Source organism: Talpa europaea (assembly GCF_964194135.1).
Source record: "Talpa europaea genome assembly, chromosome: X".
NCBI lineage: Eukaryota > Metazoa > Chordata > Mammalia > Eulipotyphla > Talpidae > Talpa > Talpa europaea.
In genome coordinates, this window is record NC_140081.1 from 81,450,700 (window position 1) to 81,475,423 (window position 24,724).

Below are 24,724 nucleotides of genomic sequence, written 5' to 3' on the forward strand. Positions count from 1 at the left end.
GAACAATAGGATGGTTCTAAATTGTTTGTGTTTGTGTTACCATGTTAACTTTTCCCTGAGAGAAAGTGTTAACATTGAGAGTCTGGCCACAGATTGGTATCTTCTGTGAAGATGGATACTGATGGATGACATTCCAAATGGCCTTCTTTTCAAATGTGGGTTAAATGCAGTTGGTTAGCCCCAGACTTGGGCTCAAGCAGAAGGCATAGGCCAGGGCAGTTATTGCAGTGTAAGTTACAGACCTCAGTTCTCATTAAAGTATTTATTGGCAGATCACTTTGACTTTGTCTTCATTTACTATTTTCTCCTTTGCCAACTCTTTAAGTTATATTCTTCCGGAAGGAATAACAAGCAGGTGACTGTGAAACCCAGTCTAGACTCTTAAAGCATGTCAGGGGTATAGACTATGTGTGCTGAGCTTTCCCGCTGCCATTTTTGGTCATGATGCCACTCAACTTGTAAACATCAAGCAAATCATTCTTTCCTAAGCATGAATAAGCAAACAAGTGACTCGTTTGCAAATTTCTATAGATAAAATGTAAAGAATCTTAAAATAGAACCCTGTGCCCAAGGCTCTAACTGTCTTATGAGCAGCAAGTTCTGGTTACTTTCATCTGCTAAAAAAGTGCCTAGCACATTGTGAGCGCTCAAATATTTGTTGAATGAATAATTTAGGTCATCTTGATCAATTCATTTATTTGTTCAACAAACATTAATTGTGTGTCTGTTATGTCCCCAGGACTGGGAATATAAAAATGAGTTGACACAGTTTTGGTTTTCAAGCTCACATTATAGTAGGACAAATAGGCAAGTAGATCATTACAGTAGGTACCTGAAATGTCATGTGAGAAATGAAAAAAGTGCTGTAGAAGTGCAAAGGAGGGAACAGCCAGTGACCTAGGGGATGGGCCAAAGCTTTGTAGCAGAGGTGACATTTGGGCAGAAGAGCAGATGTTGCCTTGTGGATATAGCAGGGAAGGACATTCAAGGCAATGGACTGGGAATTTCAGCATGACTGAAATGTAAAGCAGTGGTGAGGCAGAATGGCTTGGTGATCTCGTGAAAATGTAGATTCTTACATAACAGACACCTGATGCAGATGGTCCTTAGACCACACTTTGAGAAGCACTTGTAAAGAAGTGTGGGATAGGATGAGAGGAAATAAGGACAGTGTAACCAAAGGGTCAAATTATGAAGGGTCTCTATATGCCCTGAAAGATTTCAGTTTTTATCCTGGGGGGGGGGGCGGGGCAAAGAAAGTTTAAAGTGGGGGAATAATATAACTAGCTTTTATTTTTAGGAAAGTAGCCCTAGTTTGGAGGGGAGTGAGGAGGGCAACCCCAAAAAAGTCAAGACCCACCGAAATCTACTCCCTTTTATATACAGGTAGACAAAGTAGGTTCCAGAAAAACTAATTTGTCCTAAGTTACATAATCAGACTGGCAGATTTGAGACACACATACATTATCAGGTTTCTTCACTGTCTCACTCTACCACCCCACGTGATTTCCTTCTTAAAATTTATTTTATTTTTTAGTGTTCCAGAGTAAAGGGGGGAAGGTCAATTATTTTCATTAAATTTGAAAAAAAAGTTTGAAGTTGATGAGCTCTTTAGCCAAATTATCAAACTTAAGGACTGCTGCCTTTATTGTAGCCATAGACTTTGGCACAGAGTACAAATGAAAGAAATTGATGCTGTTTTATTTTTGTGCAGTGTCTTATCCTTATTCTCAGTCATGTATTAATACAGGATCCCCTCGGGGAATTGATAAGATTACTAGCACATTCTGACGGAACACTAAGGATTAACTCACTTCTGTTGTGAAATAAGCTGCAGTGAGGGTGCCTCGGGGAGTAAGTGAGGGTCCACCTCTTGCCACATAACATTTTAAGGGCATCATTTCACATGTTTATTGAATTTAGTGTTTTACAAAAATATTCATCATAGAGTTCCCTTAGGGCCTCGCAGGCGGTTGAGCGCCATGCTGTGAAGGTGTCCGCAGCCTCTGCAGCACTGGTTTGATCCCCGCCGGCCCGCGAGGGTCCCACATGGTGCGGGAGACCTCTTCTGTCTTGCCCACTGCTCCCCTCAGCAGTGTACTTCATCAGTCTGCCTGTTCTGTTCCCCACTCTGTCTCTGGTGAATCCTCTTACCCTCCCACACATCTGGCTTATACCCCGGTTCTTGTATAAATAAATAAAATAATAATAATAATAATAAGCTCCCTGTTGTATATTTGTATTGAAATTTTTTATTGTAAAATAACTTTAGGGGCACATCAGATAGGAGAAGCTCCTCCAGAGTCCTTTTTTTTTTAAAGATTTATTTATTTATTTATACAAGCACTGGGTACAGTCAGAAGCGCGGGAGATTGAGAGAATTCACCAGAGCCAGAGCAGGGAGCAGAGCAGGCAGAAGGACCGAAGCACACTGCTGAGGGGAGCAGCGGGCGGCAGGAGAGGTCTGCGCACCATGTGGAACCCTCCTCCGGTGGCCAGGGAGCAACCGGGATCAAACCGGTGCTGCAGAGGCTGTGGGCAGCTTCGCAACCCAGTGCTCAACCACTGCGCCACCGGGGAGGCCCACCTCCAGAGTCCTTTGGAGGTATATTGAGAAGGGAAATCTTTTAGAGTCAATGAATACAAGGAAACCATTTCTAAAGGGACTGAGGACCTTGATTGAAATCTTGTTTGTCAAAAAATTCAGACCAACTGTCAATACTGTCTGCTCAATTTATCTGTAAATCTAAAATGTCTAGAAATAAATTTTTAATTAAAAAAAATGCCCAGAATGAAAGGATAACATAAAGATGAACAGGTACCACTATTTGGAAGAGAAACAATTCTTTTTCCAAGTAAAAAGCCCAGTATATCCAAAGGATAAAGAATTGGTGAGAATATGAAGAGATCCTAGCTCAGGGCTTCCCCGGTGGCCCAGGGGTTAAACACACAGCGCTATCAAGCTATCGCCAGCCACTGTCTCATGAGTTCGATCCCTGGCCAGGGAACTGACCCACATGGCGCAGCAGACCTCTCCTGCCTCGCCCGCTGCTCCACTCAGTAGTGTATTTCAGTAGATCTTCCTGTTCTGCTCCCCACTCTGTCCCTGGTGAATCCTTTCATCCTGCACCTCTGGCCTACACCCCAGTTCTTGTATGCATAAATAAATAAATCTTTAAAAAAAAAGAAATCCTAGCTCATATACTATTGCAGCAGTGATAAATGGGGGGGGAGTGTCCTTTAGAGGACAGTTGGACATTTCCTCAAAAGTTAAAAGCTCAGTAATGATGACTCAGTAATTCTGATTCTAGGTTTATACACAATTTAAAACAGTGACTTAGAGACTTGTTTACCAATATTCATTGCAGCCTCACGTTAGTGAGAAGATGGAAACAACCCAGATGTCCATCAATTGATGAGTAGATAAACAAATGTGATCTGTTCATACAGTGGAATATTATTCAACTGTATGGAGGAATGATGTACTGGCACTTTGCTACAATATGGCTGAACCATGAAGACATTATGCTAGCTGTGTGAGAAGCAAAACTCAAAAGACCACATCTGTATGATCCCAGTTATGTGAAATGTCCAAACTGATTACAATAAGAATTTAAATTCTACCATATTTTAATGGAACATTAGTAAAAGTGTCATTTTTAAAAGGTTGATTTCTTTCATCTTTAGAAACCAAAAATTTATTTTTCTAGTATTACCAAGAAATCCCATGGGCACACCCGACTCCCAGGCTACTCACTGTTTTTTCTCTTCATTGTTTTTACAGCAATGTCCAAGTGTGAGGATTTGCACTTAACATGTGCTTGATAAAGTCTTCCAGGCTGAATAGACAAATCCATAAAGGCAGTAATTAGTGGTTATGTAGGATGGTGAGGGAGGGGGTAATTGGGAGGAACTGTTAATGGATATAAGATTTGTTTGGGGATGAAAGTGTTCTAAAATTAGAGTACGGGGTTAGTTGTGCAACTATAAATATACTAAGAAGCATTGAGTTGCAGACTTTACACAAGTGATGTTTATGGTATGGAAACTATATCTTAATAAAACTTTTTAAAAAAAAAAAACAGTATGAGCTTGAGCTTGATTAGGATGGCTAGTGAGGGATTTATATCCTTTCAACTACCCTATGTGAAAGGTACTATTCTTATTTTTTAGATGAGAAACCGAGGCATAGAAAGGGAAGCCATTTTTCCCCTAGTGAGCCGAGCCAGCCCTTGTACCCAGGCAGTCTTCTGGCTCCCAGGCATGCTTTTAACAACTATGTTAGAGGTGCACTGACTCCACCTTGTCCAGAGTCACTTAAAGTTTATGGCAGGTGAGCAGTAAAGACTATTGATTTCATTAATTCCCCTATCTTTATAGCACCCTGGGAGAGAGAAGGTCAATAGTTGTTGTGGTTGGTCAGTCTTTGACACTTAACTAGTACTTGATTTAGATTATTTTCCTGGAGACCTGTGACGGTGAACACACCACCTTCCTCTTATTCCCTTCATGAATTGCTTCCCTCTCTGGTTGGCTGACCTTCCTTCTCCAGGACCGCCTGCCTCACACGCCCTCCCCTCCTTCCAGCCTTAGGGAGCACAGCTCACCACACACACAAGAACTTGTACCTGTTGTGTATCATTTTTTGAAGAACTTGGAATTATTGGTACAGATGTCACTAGTTTAAAATGTAATGATTTGGACATCGGGTCAGACTTCTGGTTTCTCTTCTCCAATGCAAAGAACTACATTGTTAAGCTTATGAGCACATTTATGGGAGGAATGATTAAACTATTAAGGACCTGATTATAAATGTTTTCTAGTCACTAAAAAGCATGGCACTTAAGAGATAATGCTTTTGTTAGCCTAGCCCAGTTAGGATATTGCAAGTAAGTTCAAGTGATAAAATTTATTTTTTAAAATAAGTATCTCCATTAGAATGACTATTTCTCAATTTTAATTCCTGAAGTTACACAGTAAAGGATTTTCCTTCTCTCCATTCAGTGTATTAACATCTGAATTCAGTTACATTTTGCGCTGCAGGTAGCTCACTATGAATACTCTTCATGCATCCTTGTCTCTTCCATTCATTTAGTAACTTATTTAATAAAAAGGAATTTAACCCATCATTGCATAAGGTTTCTAAGGGACCTGGTCATCTTCAAGTAGTGGTTGGAATTTTGGAATCTGAAGTCTTTTCCATATTTCAAATAGCCTCTTAGTCATTCATATATACTGTTTTGGTTTAGTTTTCTCATTAAAAAAAAAAACACCCTGAAATGACATGGCATTTATTGAATGGCTCAGTGGACACCTCTGCAAAAATATTGAGTGCTAAAAAGCACAACGAGCAATTTTGCAAGGCAACATGGCATTTCACTGGGCCTATCACTGTTATCTCAGTGTTTTTATCAGCTTTTTAATGCCTTAATGTCAACACAATTGAGACAGACCTGGAACAGATCTGGGTTTATTATAGTAAATAGGAAATATGATTCAGTCATGGGATTGTTGGGCAACATATACCAAATAAAAACAAACCTAAACAAAGAGACCCCTCCTCAGATTCTTGGTGCTACATGGTTTTTATATATATATATATATATATTTGAAATGAATCTTCTGGAGCCAATGAATTCTGCCTGCCGCATTGTATAGGAGGGATTTTGAAAGAAAACAAACAGGAACTTGGAGACCCTTAGCAGCTGCATTGATTGTTTCCAGGACTGTCATGAGAGGGCTCTTTGGGCGCAGTGGCTGATTATCGTCCCAACAGCTTATAAATGCAGTGACCATATGGCTGGGGGTAGCATGTTCAGCTCTCATGCACTTTACCCTGCCACAGTTGATCCTTTAAGTGGAGCACATCTTTCCCTTTCAGCAAGGTTGTAAGGCTAGGACTTCAAGACTTCATTGCATTAAGACCAGTTTCCTGGTTCCATGTGAACGTACTATATTCTTATGCCTACCTGCATTTTACGATATTTCACAAAGCAACTACCTCGGAGAATTTTTAAGAGTGAAAACAGTGAAACTGACATCTGGATATCACACTGTGCTGTGTTGAAGCTGCATTATACTGTGTGGGGTATTCTTCACCTGCTGTATTGCATTAGTCCAGATTTCTAAATTTGCAGATAAACTGTAGCTGTAGGACATAAGGCTTTTGTATGTCCTTTTTGTATGTGTTTTTCTTTCATAGAAAATAGCTTATTTAACCCCCCTCAGCATGGTTTATGCTTTCAGGGAGCCATGCACTTTTATTTCTTTGAGACATTCTTAACAGTTTGGTCCGTTCATTGATGGATCGCTTCTGACTTCTCTTAGCAAGTATTGTAGGGAAGCATCACATTTCAAGAAATTCCAGCAAAAATATGGATTGCCATTCTTATAAATGTTTAATGCTCCTTGACTTAGTAATACTGCTTTGGAGAATTAAACAGAGATGTGTGAAAGATTTATACGCAAAGGCATTTATAGTGAGAAATTGGAAATGACATAAATGTACAACTATAGGGAAATAGTTAAATATTTTATACTCATGTTGAAAAAGCATTCGGTCATTACAAGTCATTTTTTGAAGAAAACTTCATACAGGAAAATAGGTACAATAACTACAAAAACAGAAGAAGGAGAATAACAGAGGTCATCTCTGGATGGTACAATTCTGGGTAATTCTGACTTTATAGTCTCAAAATTTCTAAAATGAACAAAAATTGCTTTTATAATCAGAAAAGAATAATAAACATCATATATACACCTATATATATTTAAAAAAGAAATCCCAGCAAAGCTGGAGCAATTTTAGCACCTCGCTATCAATACACATTGTGGGGTAGGTAGCTGACGAATGAATGAATAATAATTGACTCATGGATATCGCCATTGAGTTTTTAGAACTGCAGAAATAACAAATGAATATTTGTTAGATTCCAGACATCAGTTTGAAGGAGTTCCAGAATAAAAGAGTTGGTTGAGGGCAGCCAGGGATTACGATCTGGCCTCGGGTCCCTTTGCTGCACCTGTTGCCCAGCTGTTGATCGCATGTTCCATCTAGTTCTCTGTGTGTCCTCTAGCACGTGTGTCTGCTCTTTTCACTGGTCTCTATTCAGTTTGGCCAGTAACTGAACAATTAAGAGTGAAATCCAAGTCACGAGTTCATTTCCCATTTGAACCAGTGAACACTTCTCCATATAGGGAGAAGATATCCCCAGGCTACTGACTGACCAGCTCTCAAAAACACAAATTCATGGACATTTTAAATGTCTGATTTATAATGGACCGATTAGCCTACTTTCTATACTGTAAGGTCTTAATATCTTCTATTTTGATGAAATTGCTGAACAGGATCTGACTTCTTCACAAGTCATTGGGAGACAACATTGAATGCGGGAGTGAAATCTAAATGTTTCCTCTCCAGTGCCGTGTCTTATCTGTGAAGGAGCTGCGTCAAAGAAAGTCATTAGGGTTTTTACACAGTGTTCTGTATCTCTGCTGTTGGTGGCTTATTAACCATAGCATTCTTAATTGTAGTTACTCTTAAACCCAAGCATACGACATATGCCTTATTTATATCTGCTCTATCTTGATTCTGCTAAGGTATGAGATTTATGGTTTGTCTTTTCCAACCCAAGTCATCTCTCATCACTCATTTTCAAAGACCAAATTCAGGTGTTGAGATATTCACAGTTTGGAGGCTAGTTGTCCTTGTGCTGAAGGTCATAAATCTATAAATATGGCAGACTTCCTTAAACTGGGCAGCTGGGTATTTCCTCAGAATTTTTAAGGAAGGGAACTAACATTTTCTGAGCAGTAACAATGTGCTGTAGTTTACTAGGGCATTTTCACACATTACCTGAGTTAATCCTCACTGTCACCCTATGACATGGGTGTAATTACCCCAATTTTACTTTGAGAATTTAAACAACTGAATCATAATTTGAACACTGATCTATCAGCTCTCGAAGTCTGTGATTTCTCCTCTGCACATACTGACTTCCAGTGGTAGCAGGCTTTCCTCGACCAAACAGAGTAACACATCCATCACCCAGCTGCCCCTTTGCTCCAGCCTTTCTCCTTTACAGCAAGGCCAGAAAATGAACTTTGAACCACCACCAAGGGGGGCATTGCTTTCAAGTCTGTGCCCAAATCCAGTTATGTTTTGTGTTTCACCTAGTTTCCAGCAACTTACACCCCAGTCCAAAAGTGTGCCATTGTGTGGGCATAACTGGTACTTGCTGGGTGCTCAGCACTTCAAGGCATACTGGGTTCCTTCATCCACTCAGGAGTCAAAAAGTCCTCTGGCTGTAGGCACAAAAAACCTCTTACGGGTGAAAACAAGCACAGTTCTTTGGGCCAGAGTGGTCAGCGGAGCAACCGCAGGAAGCTCTGCCAAAGGAAGGTTGGTGAGTATTAGGATAGATCAGAGAGAGACAGGCTGTTTGGGCTGAAGGCAAAGGGTGAGAAGAGGGAGAGGGAATTTTCAAGAGTACCAAAACTTAAACGAATCATCATTAACTTCTGAAAACTGGTGAAAGTGGGAGTTGATGTAAGACTAAAGGGAATTAAAAGTCCTTGGTTTCCGTGGTGTGGTGTCATCTTTTCAAGAGAAGGATGGGCAGATGCTATCCAAATTCTGAACATTATAGTTTGAGATTTAAATGAAAAATTTTGAGGCCTCTTAGAACTAGCCATCACACAATGAGCTTAAGTACATCTTTTGACCATCATGTTAGATATACTGAGGTGTTAACCTTCCAAAGTTGTTTGGGTCCCAAAATCCAGCCAAATTAACCTAGGCTGTTTGGTTTCCTGTTGCCCTCTTTTGTTGTCTACACAGCAGCGGGCTGGGGAGATAATCTAGTTTAGGGCTGTCAGAGACAAGGCTAGGAATCCACGGTGGCAGCCAGGAGATTGCAGGCAGGGTTACAGGGAAGCTGATTTTGGCACTTGGGTTTCTTCTCTCTGTTCTTGAATTTCTGCTGCCACAGTTGCCTGAGGGGCCCCGAGCATAATTACCAGCTGCTAACAAACTCATTTTCTGTGCCTGCAGAAAGCAGGACGAGGTGCCTGCTCTTAGCTGGTCTCCTGAGCCATTTTGGTCGCATCCTCTTATGTGAACAAGTTTTTTAGAGAAATGCAAATCTGGGAGCCAATGGAAGAGGGTCACGCTCTACAGAGCAAAGTGGGTCCAGTGTGGTGAACCTGACATTGCCTGCTTGGTACCTTTCCCCCTAGCCCTTTTCCCTCATTCTCCCTCCCAGTGTCTCAGAATTGGTGTTTCAGCATTGCTACCAGTAAGTCGCTACAAAGTGACATAGGAGGCCAGCTGAGGGGAAGAGGCACAGCACAGTTAGGGTGGATTGGGAGCAGTAACAGCAGAGACAATGACAAGATAGGCTAGTTCCCAAAGGAACACTATTTTGAGCACCCTGAGGGAGGGCAAAGACAAGCTTAGAACTTGACTCCGGTTCCTACATTTCCTCCAGGCACGCTAGATAATGTCTTCATTTACATCTGAAAGGAGAGGACTCCTAAGTTTACCAAAGCAATCCCTGTGGTAAACAGCTGAAAAGAACAGAACCTTATTTCTCCTGTGCAGCACCAGTCCCCACAGCCAAAGGCCACAAGTGGCTACTGAGCATTTGAAATCTGGCTAGTTTGAAGGAAGGTGCTCTGTAAGGGTAAAACACACCAGCTTTTGAAGCTTTTTGATATGAAAAAATGGTGTGATCATTTTTTATACTGATTACATTTTGAAGTAACATTTTGATTATATTGAGCTAAAGATGAACACTTTCTCATATTTTTAATCTCTTTAATGCGGCTGCTAGAACATGTGAAATGATACATGTGGCTCGCATTATCTTTCTATTAATACTACTCTAGTGCATTCAAATCTAAGATTTTATTTTTAAGCCTTTTCAGGAGTCACTTTTTGCTTTAGGTAAGTCTTCCTGTACAGGAGAAATAGGCTTGTGGCAAAAGGAGAACAGAGAGGACTGGAGAATGGCAAATGGGGGAAAGTGATCACAGAAGTAAGCCAGCACCCTGCCTCCGTTAACTCTCAATCTGCAGTGAGAGGTGCTGGAGGTGATGCTGGCCAATTGCCTGAAGCAAGTGCACTTAATCCCTAGCTCCATCTGATCTAGTTGGGGAGAGCCAGGGTGGGAAAAGGCACTGTGAAACTTCACGGCCCTTACCGTGTTAGCTATCAAGCTGTGAGTGGGAGAGAGTGGCGATGTGACAGGAGCTTTCCCTGGAGCCCTCTGGGCCACCATCCCTGGCTGAGAGGAGAAGGAGAAGTGAGGCGAGGGCTTTCTTGGCGCCCAGGGCCATCTGGTAGAGCTGCTGCCGCACCTCCTTCTGCCAGTAGGCATAGAGGAGTGGGTTGAGCAGGGAGTTGCCCACACCGAGCAGCCACAGGTACCGTTCCAGCACCAGGTACAGGTGGCACTGCTGGCAGACCACCTGCACAATGCCAGTGATCAGGAATGGGGTCCAGGACAGAGTGAAGCTCCCAATGAGAACAGCCACAGTACGAATGGCCTTGAAGTCGCTGGGATTCCGAGGGGGCCGGTAAGCTCTCGACGTGGCTCCTGCGTGTTCCATCTTTCGGATCTGCTGACTGTGCACGGAGGCGATCTTGAGGATGTCGCAGTAGAAGAAGACAAAGAGGAGCAGGGCTGGGAAGAAGCCAGCGCAGGAGAGGGTCAGCACATACAGCGGGTGAAACACTGCGAAGAAGCTGCAGGGCCCCTGGTAGGTGGTTTGCTGGAACATGGGGACTCCCAGCGGGAGGAAGCCAATGAGGTAAGACAGCAACCACAGCCCCACAATGCAGGCCCCAGCCACGAGCCCACTCATGATCTGCAGGTAGCGCAGGGGTTGCTTGATGGCAAGGTACCTGTCAAAGGCAATCAGCATGACCGTGAGGACTGAGGCAGCTGCAGAGGAAGTGACGAAGGCCATCCGGAGGCTGCACAGGGTCTTCTGCGTGGGCCGAGCAGGGCTGGAGAGCTGGTCTGTGACTAGGCCGGAGATGGCCACTCCAAGCAAAGTATCTGCCACTGCCAGGTTCAAGGTGAAGCAGAGACTAGCACCATCATTCTTGTGTATCAAAAAGAGCACGGCCACAGCAACTAGTACATTTGCAGCAATGATAAGGGAGGCCAGCACAGCCAGCATCACTCCAAATGGAAAAGATGACTCCATGTCTCGAAATGGCAGGATGCCCACTCACCAGGGCATGCCTCTCTCCAGCTCCAATTCTCCCAGGCTGAAGGAGCCCTGGGCTCACAGCTGCGGCACAGTTCTGGCCATCACCGGCTGTCCAGACTGGCAGCTTGCCACCCTGGGGATCCTGTCTTTTTCACTCCCCAGCCTCTTGCCTCTCCAGCTTTGAAGGCAGCAATCCCTGGGCAGACCTCCCCCTGGGCCCAAAGCTGGTCCCTCCCCCTGCAACAAGCAAGTCACTAGACAACTGTCAAGTACCCGTGCACACTGTCACACCAGGCTCTCTGCCTGCACTGAGGTTTGAGAACTCTGTTGGGAGGGACCAGGGCGGGTCTCCTGTCTGGCAGGAGCTATCACTGACTATAATCACACTTCTCCTTCCTCTATAGCTTGATATTAAATTTCCACTTCTTTTCTTCCTAAGCCTGTAGTACTAGCTTAATAACTCAGGTTGATTTATAATTTGCTTAATAAATTCTAACACTAACCTAAATTCTAACACTAAGCTTCTAACAGGTTATTTACTCAGTTCAGGTGAGGGCACAAATTGGAAAGGTTAGTGTTTTAACCTAACTTAGTTACTATTATGACTGCTTTTTTTTTTTTTTTCATAGAAGAACTGGGTGTGGAGGCTGAGAGGATTCACCAGAGATGGAGTAGGGAGCAGAATAGGTGGATTTTCTGAAATACACTGCTGAGGGGAGCAGCAGGTGAGACAGGAGAGGTTTGCTGAGCCATATGTGGGTTAGTTCCCTGGCTGGGGATCAAACTCAGGGCATAGCAGTGATAGTGCTGAGACTTAACCCTTAGGCCACGAGGGAGGTCCTATAACTGCTTTTAGTCAAGCAAGATGATCATAATCAGTTGAAGTGGGACACAAGGGCATGCCAGCTAGTTCAGGGCCCAGCCGAATTTCAGGGGAGTTAGCACATATTCAGACTAGTTCTTACTTTTTGCTTCCGGGCACCTCTGATTCTAATTCTCTCAAATATGGTGTGCCATTCTCCTATTCATTTCCCTTAAAGCTCACTTTGCTGAGGAGTCAGAAGGGCAGGAAAAACAAAGCAGAGAATGAATAGCTATCATTCATCTCAGAACAGAGCTCTGTCCCTGGTGTAATGCTGCTGTCTGCAGAACATGTGCATTGAAACCTTGTTCTGCATCATGCCTGGGCATGTCTCTGGTTGTGAGGAGCGGCTATTGCCTTGCTTTTTTTTTTAAAAAAAAATTTATTTATATATATATTTTACAACATTGTTCATTTTTGTACAATGTCTGATTTCTCCTCTCAGGTATAGTCCCCGTAAAATTCCCACCACCAAGTCACCCGTGAGACATCATCACAGTCTCTCATGTTCTTCCTGCCCTGTGCCTGCTTTACTTGAGCCTGCAGACCTGAGCTACCTCTGGGATAAGAGACAAGGAGGGAGGCTGCTTTCTGGAAGGTGTCTGCTCTAATGTTTTGTGGAATTTTCCATTTTCCAGGGTTAGGACTTGTCTGGGCTAAGCCATGGAGCAGCAGTGTTGCTGAGTCAGGCGAGAGAGCCTGGGGAGAGCAGCTGGGTTGGTCGCTCCTGCTTCGGGTGGTATCTCCGTTTGCTTAGGTCCATTAGAAGTGACCTTTTGCTTTGTCCATCTTAGATACCAAGGGGAGAGGGGTGGGCAGAAGAGCTGTTAGAAGCTTATTTACTCAGTTCAGGTGAGAGCACAAATGGGAAAGGTTAGTGTTTTAAGTGAGCGGAGAGCAAGTTGCAGATTTGAAGGCAAATATTATTTTCAGGATGTTTTGACAGTCTGAGAGGGTCTTTGGCAGATGCCTCCCCACAGGGGAGCAGAACGTCTGTGGAGTGGTGGCTGGCTGCCTGTTACCAACCTGACAGCACTTCTTTGGCACATCCATTAGGAGGCTGATTTCAGTCGCTTAGCAGCTGGCCTCAGGAGCTGGGGTTGTGCTTGCCTGCCTCCTTGTGATGCCCCTAGAGTTGGTGGGCCAGGGACATTGTTTCCACCAATTTCCAAGTGAAGAAACTTAGTCTTGGAGAGCTGAAGGGGCCTGTACAGTGCTACCCAACTAGGAACGAGTGGCAGAGCTGGGATTGGAATCCAGTTCTCACTGCTGGTCCAAGGGTTTTTTTGCAATTCCATGTTGTGGAACTGGCTATGGTAGGGTGAATAATGTTACCTCAAAGATGTCCATGTCCTAATCCCTGAAATAATGAATGTGTTGCCTTACATGACAAAAGGGACTTTGGAGGTATAATTAAGGCTCTTGGGGTGGGAAAATTATTCTGGATTTTCCAAGTGGGTCCATTGTTACAATCACGAGTCCTTTACAAGAGGGAGGCAGGGGATCAGAGTGAGCAGTATTAGGGGATGTGACAATGGAAGCAAGAGATTGGAATGAAGCAAAGAAGGGGTTCAAAGTCAAAGATGGCAAGAGGCCTCAGGAAGCTGGGAAAGGCAAGGAAATGGATTCTCTCCAGAGGATCCCAAAGGAACCAGGCCTGCTGACTCGTTAGCTTCAGTCCAGTGAATCTGGCCTTAAACTTCTGATCTTGAGAACTGTGAGATAATACATTTGTGTTGTTTTAAGCCACTAAATCTGCAAATTTGTTTTAACATCAATAGGGAATGAATGTGCAAAAAAAAAAAAAAGGGTTCAGAAGTGGGAACTATCACTGTGGACTGATGAGGTCAGGAAGTTTCTTACATGAGAGATCCCTTGATGGGAGTTCAGAGCTTGGGAAGGTTTCAATCAGAGAGAGAAGAGTGGTCCAAGAGTATCAAAGTTGGATAATAAAAGGGGTCCTAGATGAAATGGATAGAAATGGAGCTTCGCTGAAATTGTGCCTTCATATTGGGGAACAGTGGGAGAAAAACTGCCAAATGGGTGCTAGGGCAGATATGAAAGTACAGAAGAGCTAGGAAGCATGTGCTAATGACTAGGAAAGGACCGACTGGACAAGATGCATTTTATAGACACTGCAATGACACAATTATTAGGACTTGGTGACTGGCTACATATCTTTGGGTGAGGACTGGGGAAGACAAGAATATTCCACCCAGTTTTTGAATCTGGGCAGCCAGGAAAACAGTGTTAACTTTGAATAGGGACGTCAGGAGGTAAAGCTGATTTTGGATGTGGTATGGCGGTGAGAAGTGGAGAGATAATGTTGGCTAGACAAACTGTCTGGTCTTTCCTTAAATGTGCAGACAGCCACCAGCTTCCTTAGCATTGCCCAGAGAACCTAGAACTGAGTTCTGCATACATTGTGTGCTAAGTGTATGTTACTGGTGGAGATCACTAACAGCTACATTGGACAGCAAACCTTGGTCCTCCTCTCAGACGTTAAGTTCAGATGATCCTCTGAATCCCTATGCCTTTCCCACTCAGACTTATGTAAATCTCTAGGCATCATCTTACCAACCAATTCCAAGCACATCTGTGGAGATGTCCTGGGCAAACCTGGGATGGTTTTCAGCTCTTCCAGCTTCAGAATATATCTCTGCTGAACCCACCAGCTAGATACTGGTCATCTTCTCATGTTCTCAAGTTAAATTGTCCTTCCATTTAGTTGGTTTTAGTCACCTCTTTTGCTCCAGCTTCTTTCTGAATTTTGATGACTAAGGCCTAGATATACCCCAACTCTCTCATTTCGTAGTCACCTGAAGAAGCCAGCCAGATAACGAATGCTGCATGATAGTTTACCACTTTGCAGTGGCTACTTCAACCCTACAACTAAGCAACCTAAGATTTCTAGGAGCAGATAAAACCTGTATACAATCTGTCACTGTTTAGTTTTCACTGCCAAGATAATTTTACAAAGTTAATGAGTAGCTGGGGTGAGGTGGGGGCGGGGCACAGAGTGAAGGAAGAGAAACTATCATTGGTGGGCAGCGCGTTTTATTTCTTGGCAGAACATTGAGTCCTGGTGAGCCACTTTTGGGTACATTCCTCATCACCATCATCATCAAAATGCTCTTATGAAGGGCCTCATTTCTGGGATCCTGAGGTAGGCCTACACAGAGAACTACACAAGTGTGGATCTTCATGCTTATAATATCAGTTACTGATGTGAACACATGCAAGATGAAGCAAATCTTTAATATAGCTTATATCACCTATTATATGCAACCAACTCTTCTTCTGGTTCCTGAGTATTCCTGGAGTGGAATGTATCCATTCTAACCCTATTAATAACCCGATTGTAATGATATTGTAATATTATATTGTAGAAATATAATAATAATATCATCATCATGATCTTGTCTCAATATTATTAGCTCCTTGCCAGCAGAGAACCCAACGGTATACTCCTGTCTACAGGCTAGTTGTACAGGGCAACTATGGAAGCTCAAAGAGAACCGATTAAATCAGCAGGGTCTGAGTACCTTTCAAGCTAACGAAGTCCTTCGAATCTGTTTATTCCTCTACGAAATTGTATCTACTACATGGGTCATTGTGAAGCTGGATAGCCAATACACGCAAATTATTTAGCATATAATCTAGTACTGTTTAGTACATTATCTGCCCAACGGTTAGCTATTTATTTAACAATATTAGTTTCTGCCTCCCCCTTGAGAAGGAGAAGGGTGAGTGTAGTGGATGTCCCACAGATCTGGGTATTCAGTTCAGCCGAGAGTCAAACCAACCAGCAGACTATGCAATGGGATTTAAAGGATAACAAAGGATTTTCCCTTTCACGTATCTTCACTTTCCTTCTGTAACTCTCAATCAGACATGTTTCGAAGGCGGGGGGGGGGGGGGGGGAGTGGGGCTTCGCCCCGGGAGCGAAGGGTGCTTTTTTTAGTACTTCTTTCCCCTGACTTCATTCAGTAAACATATATAGCTGACCCAAGTAGTGCCAGACCTATTCCTGGAGCTGGGAATTCCGTATCAGACCAGGCTCATACCCTTGCTTCATTTCACAGAAGGAAAAACAGACCGGTTGCAGAAACCTCTGCACGCGAACGAGACCTACCTAGCGCGGAAAGCCGCTTGTGGCGCTACTGCGCAGGCGCCAAGCTCCGACGCGCGGGATCGCTTCCGGCGCTGCGTGAACTCCGCTGACTGCCAAAGGCGCACGGCGCCTCAGCTGAGCGTGTGCGCGCGCAGCTTCACCCGGAAGTTGATTCCTCGGTGTTGAGCGCGAACTGGAGAAAAATGAAGTAAGGCCTCAGCTTCTCTGTGGAACCAAGGGCGGACCGCCGGGAGTGGCCCACCAGAGCTGGGGTGGTAGAGCGTCTGCGGGCCGAGGGCGGGAGCCGCGCGGAGACTAGGAAACCAGTACCGTAGCTTTGCGCTTCCCGACCTCTGGCCGATCGGCACTTACTTATACCCTTTTGCGCCCCCTGTGCAGCCCTTTAACTAAGGTGAAGTTGATCAACGAGCTGAATGAGCGAGAAGTACAGCTTGGGGTGGCGGAAAAGGTGTCCTGGCACTCTGAGTACAAGGACAGCGCTTGGATCTTCCTGGGTGAGGTCCACATAAATTTCTTCCTCAGGGCCCCTCAGCTCCCCTCAGCTCCTCCCCTGGCCTGCTTCCTGACATTTCAGCGTCCCTGCCCGTTCTCTCCCCCACTTTCTTCACGCCCTTTCAAATCCTTTTGCTGTCTTGCGAAAATCATTGTCCATATCCTGTTTCTCCATCATTTCTAGTTTGCTCTCCCTGTCAAATCAGCGTTCCTGATAGTTAATGTCTGCCATTAACGGTGCTAAGAATCTTGCCACTTGGTTTCTCAGAGACCGTCATCATGCCCTTTCCCTCCCTTTATCCATTATAAGACTGGGAAAGGGAGGTGCGGAGAAGTTACTGGATTTCCTTAAGGTCACAGAGCTAGTAAGTGAAAACAGCCAGAACTATGGAAATACAGGATTCATGGTCTCAGACACTAGTCTATATTACTACTGACTACCACACTCTTTTCCCTCCCCTCAAAATTCATTCTCCTCATCTCATTAGCTCCTGTCTTCTTTCTGGCCACTTTATTATCTCTGTAGTCACTTTGTGAAATATCCAGTCACGTGACTGTTTAAAGAGGCCATCATACCAGACACTGCAAAGCACTTTATATGCATAGTTTTATTTAATATTAATAACAGTCCTGTGAGGCAAATACTAATATCTCCATATTACAGATAAGGAAGGACATATGTGTGGGGAATTTATTTCTTATAAAATGCTTTACAGTTGTCTTTAGAATCCTTAGTCTCGGGCCTCTCCTGTGGCGCAGGGGTTGAGTGCTGGGCTGCGAGGCTGCCCGCAGCCTGTGCGGCGCCGGTTCACCTGCGAGGGACCCACATGGCGCGCAGACCTCTCCTGCCAAGCCCGCTGCTCCCCTCAGCAGTGTACTTCGTCAGTCTGCCTGTTCTGTTCCCCGCTCTGGCTCTGGTGAATTCACTCACCCTCCCGTGCTTCTGACTGTACCCAGTGCTTGTATAAATAAATAAATCTTAAAAAAAAAAAAGACTCCTTGGTCTCTGTGAAGTAGGATTAATATTTGCATATTTAAACTGATTTTGTATCTCAGTTTTGATATGTGGGTAAAGAGCAGATGAATTCAAGATATATTTGTGGAAGTGCAGTTTTGTCCAGGAAACTGTTTTGCCCATAAGATTTTGGGTGTGAGAAGGATCAGTTTGGTTAGTGGTAACCACCACTTTCCAATCAAATTTAATCATTTGTCTTTCTATACTACTGCTATACTTTATATGTCCTTCTATCATCACATGAGATTTCAAGTTCTATGAAGACCAGCCTTGGTAAATGTTAAGCTAAAATGTGATTTTTCTCTTCTAGGAGGACTTCCTTATGAACTGACTGAAGGGGACATTATCTGTGTATTCTCACAGTAAGTCCCCCATTTCATTTCCTGTCTTCTGAGCCTTCTAAATAGTTTGCCATTTTCAGAAATTATGTGGCATCACAAAAACCATTGATTTTAATTCTAGGCGGACAAGCATCCTTGTATGGGGAGGGTAAAAGCTCCTGCTTCAGTCTAGCTCCATTCCAGGGACAGCTCTAGAGCTCTCCCAATGTAGAAAATCCTAGAAGTTGGATGACTTAGGAGGTTGTCTTGGGAATTCTGGTCTGTTTTTATTGCTTTTCTACTGTGGCCTGTTGAGCCTGGACTTACACTGGAACTGATTAGAACTCTCAGGAGAGTACTGTGTTGCCTTTTCTCTTTGGACTCCTACGATCTAGGGTAACCCATGATCACAGAGCCCTTCTGAACACACACATGTATAGCATTGTAGGATTAGGAAAAAACACAGAAGAATTAAAAAACGATAAAGTTTAGATAGCAGTTTGTGCTCTTTGGAAGGCAGCCATGCTCACCACTATCCACCAGTGCTGCAAGACTTTGTTTCTGGATGAGTATAAGGTTAGTGAGCAGAGATAGTTTTTTCACCTAGAGGCGGAGACTCACAGATGAAGAGGAAGGATGGATAGGAAAATCTTATATTCTTCATTCTCCTATGAGATGATGGCAACAGTGCCAGGTGGGAGAGGGTCTTGGAAGCTCACGCCGGCAGGGGCAGCTGGTAGGAGAGGAGGGGCTATGCACAACCCTAGAACTGCAGAGTGGTTACTCCATGGGGCAACAGGACCTCAGCAGCTCACAAAAGCAGAGGGCCATGGTTCCTGGGCTGCGTAGCCTTCATGGGCGGAGGTTGATTGCAGAGAAGTTGGACACAGGAACAGGCAGAGGGGTTCGGAGAGCAAATACAGGCAGCATATCCTGGAAGAGAATTGCCAGGCAGGGGATGGTTGGGCCATCCCATCGTCCATACTTCTTTTTTCATTTCTTGTAGTTCTTTTCTCATAATTGTACTGCCAGTACCTATACAATATCAGGTAGTGTTAATAGTTCCTGACCTTAGTTAAATCTTCTCCAGTATTTTTATTAAGATGCTAGATTCCAGGTGTATTTGTATGATCATGTTATAATGTAGCCATCAATTCCTTTTTTTATTTTTATGACTTTTTAATTTATGAAATTTTAACTTTATCTGAGATAGAAGTTAATTTCTGATTTTATCTTTAACTCCCATCTGTTTTCCTTAGATTTGCTTCCTTTTATATTCATTATTTCTTTTTTAAATATAAAATTCTTTGAGGTTGCAGATTTTCCTGAGTATGTCTTTAACCACATCCCACTAAGTTTTGGTATATATTCTTCTCATTTTAGTTATGTTCTAAATAGTATGCCACTGTGTTTTTTTCCCCCTAATTTTGTTTTACTTTCTTGCTCTATCCCTGTCTGACTTTGTATTTTTAACTTTTCTATGTCATCCTTTGTTAGATTTGTCTCCTGTACAGACCTCATTATTTGAATTTATTTTACCATCCAGTCTGAAAGTTTTTGCATTCTAAATCAATACTGTCTTTCTTTTGTAAAATAAACAGATATGGGGAGGTTGTTAACATTAATCTGGTGCGGGATAAGAAGACTGGGAAATCCAAAGGATTCGGTTTCCTTTGCTATGAAGACCAGAGGAGCACAGTTCTGGCCGTTGATAATTTTAATGGGATCAAGGTGAGTTTCCTTCTTAAGCAGGATTTGGCTAGATGTTTCTGTGTGCAGGGGTTTTGTTTCATTTTCTCTCTGATCCCCAAGGCTCAAGGACAGTTCTGGTCAGTTGGGTGTGGGGCATCAGTTGCAGCGGTGTGGGAACACATTGGCCAGGAAACTACCCCAGGAAATAATTTCATTGCCTTATGACCCTGCCAGCATTTGTTTCTTTTCTGCATCTGTTGTTTTTGTCCCCCATAGTCATCCCTCTGTTTCTCGCCTTTGTCTCATCACCCTCCACTCTCCTCTCTGGTGTTTTGGAGAACAAAGAGACTTGCAAAAAACCTGCTCCTCCATGCGGGTCTATGTAGCGATTGGGGGCTCCATATGGTGTCATGACCTAGGACATAGCCATGTGTCTGTTATATGGCTCCACTGACCTATATAGTGGGCATGGAAATTCTCCGTTTATATTCTGATAACAAAGGCTACAAAAGTCAATCATTCTGAAGTTTTCTCTCTGTTCCCTCTCCCCCCACCCTTTTATGTGAGACCCTGAACTCAGAGAAGGGGATGGGGCAAGTCAGGTTTATATTTGCTCCACATGGTCCCTGCACTCATTTAGAACAAGCACTGCAGTTGAACAAGCATTGTCACTGGTTGGGAGTGACTTGACTTAGAGAATTTGTCCCTGATACACCAGTATGGAACAGCTGGAATCTATAGGTCAGGGTGGAGCAAGTTGCTAGCTGGGTGTTTAAGGTAGTCAGTAGTCAAAGGGAGTCACTGCAAAAGGAAGGTCTTCAGAAATGTTTTGAAATGGAGAGTAGAATGGATGACAGAGTCTTTAAGTGAGTGATAACAGTTTTAGTTGTTGTGTACCCAGAGATTTGTGATTCACAGCAGAAGTGTCAGTGTGAGCCATTGGCAGTGTGCTGGGGTAGAGCTAGGTGGGCAGGCTTCAGAAAAGGAGCTTTTCTAAATTCTTTCCCCACTCCCAACTATTGGTCTGTTTTGGCTTCACCCTAATTGCCGTGTCAAGAAAGCAGCTGTGGCATTATGCTCAATTTCAGGAATTGCTTCTAGATGCCAGGCTTTCCCACGGGTTGTTTCACTATAAATTAACATTACAGATTGAAGGTAATTCATTGTACATGTAAATTCTTTTTTTTTAAGATTTATTTATTCATGTAAGAACTGGAGTACAGGCCAGAGGTGTGGAAGGTGAGAGGATTCACCAGAGACAGAGTGGGAGCAGAACAAGCAGACTAAGTGAAATACACTGTTGAGGGGAGCAGTGGGCGAGTCAGGAGAGGTCTGCGGTGCCATGTGGGTTTCTCCCTGGCCAGAGATTGAACGCTTTAGTGGCTGCAGACAGGTTCATAGGTTGTGTCTTAACCCTTTGTGCCACCAGGGGGGCCCTGTGCATGTAAACTCTTGTTATTTTCCCTGCTGCTTTTGCTTTGGGGCTGTACTTGGCCAGCTTTTTTCACTCTGTGAAAAAGGACTTAGCATATGAAGATATTTGTATGGAACACCAGGTCAGCTGCTGCCCCTGGGGCTCTGGCTGCCCCAGGTCCACCTGGCTGTCCTGAGGGCCCAGCACATTCATCTGTAGGTATATGTGCTATGACACAGCAGTTGGGCAGGCCTGCTTTAGAGCTTCTCCCAGAAATAGAATTAGGAAGATCATGGGTGTGGTTCAAAAATGGGGCTTTCTGCAGCTGGGTCCAAATAGTTTGACAGGTGGGCTGTCTTTGCTGAAGCATTGCCTTTCTGTCTTAGATCAAAGGCAGAACTATCCGAGTGGATCATGTGTCTAACTATCGGCCTCCTAAGGACTCAGAAGAAATGGATGAGGTGACCAGACAACTCCAGGCGAAGGGCTGTGGGGTTCCCATCCCCTCAGAAAGTTCATCTGAGAACTCTGAAGATGACAAACCCATAAAAAAACACAAAAAAGGTAGTGTTAAGACCCAAGACAAGATTCTGGGTAGTCTTTGTTGCTCTTCCTGACATTATTAGGAGTCAGTGATCAGTTTTTCAATGGAGAAGAGAAGTGTGGGGATGATACTGTAATTGGGGGAGGGGAGGTATCAGCCGAAGGCTAAGTGTTGTGGGCTGAGTTGTGTCCCCCAAATAGTTATGTTGAAGTCCTACCCCCAATATCTCAGAAAGTGACTATTTGGAGACAGGGTCTTTAAAGAGGTGATTAAGGGCGGGAATTGCCTTACGTAGATTAAGGGTGGGAATTGATGTATCTAGGGAGGCAAACGTTGACTTCTCGGAGGCGCAGGAAGACTGCACGCTGCCACCAAGGATGCTGGTCTTGTGTGTGTCCTCTGCCTCCTAAGGCATGAACGCTTTTGAAGTGTGAGGCTAGTGTTGCATGTGTTTAGAGAAGAAAGAAACTTGTGGGTGCAGCTATTTCCCTTTTCTTATTGCCCCCTCCCCCTTTCTCTCCAGACAAAAAGGAAAGAAAGAAAAAGAAGAAAGACAAAGAGAAGCCTGCCCGTGAGGCCCAGGAAGAGCAGCCAGCCTCCTCCCTGCCCAGCAGCAAGAGGAAAGCCGAAAAGGAGGAGTCTGGCTCTAAAAAGAACGGGAGTAAGAGCTCAGAGAAGGGGCAGAGGTCAGAGTCCAGGGAGGAGCAGAAGCAGTACCCCAGCTCCCCTGAAGTCAGGGCGAGTCGCAGTGGGGCAGAGGACCGAGACAGGACGCTGAAGAAGGAGAAGCCCAAGCAGGAACACAAGTCCTCAAGTAGGAGGGAGGACAGAGAGGAGAAGAACAGGGATAGGCACAGAGGTAGAAGCTTAGACACACATTCCGGGCGGCACGACGGGCGGCAGGATGGGCGTTCTGAGGGCCGGAGCCATAGAAGTAGGAGTAGGAGCCCCGATAAGTCCCACAGGTATAAGGGGGCCCGGCGCTCCCGGGAGCGGGAGCCCTCTCACCCCAGCGACCGTGACCACCGCGACCGCGACCACCGCGATTGTGACCGTGACCACCGGGACCGCGACCGCGACCACCACCACCGTGACCGCGACCGTGGCCGTGACCACCACGACCATGACCGTGACCGCCATGACCGTGACCACCGCGACCGTGACCGCCGCGACCGCGATGACCGCGACCACCACGACCGTGACCACCACGACCGTGACCACCACAACCGGGACCGTGACCGAGATCGCAGGCATCACTGAAGTTGCAGCCTGTTCTGCTGCCTGTAGAACTGGAAGTGAACTGTTTCTAAATTGCAAACAAGTTTAGTTCTGTTTTTATTTTTTTATATGTACAGCCTTTGAGGTTGAATTCTTTTAATTCCGAGAGATCGGAGTTGTTGAGATAGCTGCGGTTTCAACAGCCAGAGGTCCTGTAATTTTTTCAGTATAATCCAAGGTCCCTGGGAATACAGTTGGTGCCATCAGAGTATGTGTCCTAAATCTGGGTTCATAAGAGGACCTTTGAGCCTATAGACCCCAACTTACGATAAAATGGGCAGGAAAGGGGAAAATCCTAGGCAATTCTCGAATTCTAGTCTTTGTGCTAGATGCTTAGAATTCTTGAGTTGACCTTTCCAGTTTGAAGGTAGAACTGAGAAGCAGGACAATGTGACTTCATGGATTCACACTGCTTGATGTGAATGTGATAATGATTCTTAACATTAGTCCACACCCTTGCTCCAACGCTCACCTTTTGATGAAATTTTAAACATCTTTGTTTTCTGTTGTATTGGTTGGTACATGTCCCTGTATTTTCCCCTTGCGATTTATTTATTTATTTATTTGTATGAAGGTGAAATTCACCTAACATAAACCATTTAAAGGGGACGTTCACGGTGTTGAAAACCACCACCTCCCAGTCCTAAGACCTTGTAATAGCCCCACATGACACCCTTTCCTTCTCTGGGCGACAACCAATCTGCTTCCCTTTTCTATGGATTTGACTGTTCTGGACATTTTATATAAGTTAAATAAATCATATGATTTATAGCCTTTTGTGTCTGGTTTGTTTCACTTAGCAGCCTGTTTTTGAGGTTCATCATGTTGCAGGGGATCAGTATTTCATTTTTTATGACTATAAAATATCCCATTGTATGTTTACGTAATTCCTCAGTAGGTGGACATTTGGGTTGATTCTACCTTTTGACTAAGCAGCTCCCTCTCATGTTCCAGACATACCAGCCTACTTCTGGGCTTCGTCTGCTTTTCAAGTAGCCGCTCTTGCTGAGATGGGAACATTTTGTCAGCTCCGCTGCATATCCATCTGGTCTGCTTGGCAGTTCTTGCTCATTTTGCGTCCTGTCTTTATTTTATCAACCAGTCCCTTCTGCATTTAGTAGGAACTAGCTCACAAGACCTCACTATTCCCGCTGAATTATTAAACGTGTGTTTCTGACTGCAAAACTGAGGACCCGAGCTTTAATAGTGCACTGAGTTAGCTTGCCCAATGTGTTAGTTTGGGTCCTGGTTACATGCACAGAGAATTTTTTTATTTTTTGAGGGGAAATGCCTAGGAAGGGAAACAGGAAGGGAGATGGAGGAATACGTGGAAGCTCTCAGACTATGATGTAGGTCTGATCTTTAGAAAGGAGGCATTTCTACTTTGCTCAGTGTTGGCCATCATGTTCTCTTAACCTCAAAGAGCCACCTCAATATCTCACTTGCTGTGACCAAAGGGTTAAATCCTATATCTTGAGAAAATGCTCCCATATAGGATTTCTTCTCTTCCAGCCTATTCCACACCAAGTGGATGACCAAGTACACTGTTTGGGGTTCCACCCATTGGAAAGATTTTCCTTCACCCATGAACATGGGTGTAATGCAGATTCCACCCATCTTCACTTAGCACCCACATATGGAACTGACTCATTTGTAAACCAAGGTTAAGCTGCTTCTTCAACTGGTCACATGGGAACCTCCATATGACCACAGGTGCAAAGATAGGATAGAAGCCATAACTCTATCCTTTAG

The 24,724-nt window shown here is 44.2% G+C and overlaps 2 protein-coding genes across 2 annotated transcripts; one reads left to right on the plus strand and one right to left on the minus strand.

Moving 5' to 3' along the window:
- Nucleotides 1-10,206: 10,206 nt before the first annotated feature.
- Nucleotides 10,207-11,214, minus strand: GPR119 (G protein-coupled receptor 119; the record flags this gene model as incomplete). The annotated part of the gene is made up of 1 exon (XM_084259001.1): nt 10,207-11,214. One exon carries the CDS (start codon nt 11,212-11,214, stop codon nt 10,207-10,209), a length of 1,008 nt encoding a protein of 335 aa, XP_084115127.1.
- A 2,402-nt stretch (nt 11,215-13,616) lies between these two features.
- Nucleotides 13,617-22,954, plus strand: RBMX2 (RNA binding motif protein X-linked 2; the record flags this gene model as incomplete). Its single annotated transcript, XM_084259002.1, has 7 exons — nt 13,617-13,749; nt 16,168-16,363; nt 16,596-16,711; nt 18,035-18,086; nt 19,646-19,775; nt 21,537-21,714; nt 22,218-22,954. 7 exons carry the CDS (start codon nt 13,617-13,619, stop codon nt 22,952-22,954), a joined length of 1,542 nt encoding a protein of 513 aa, XP_084115128.1.
- Nucleotides 22,955-24,724: the final 1,770 nt, after the last annotated feature.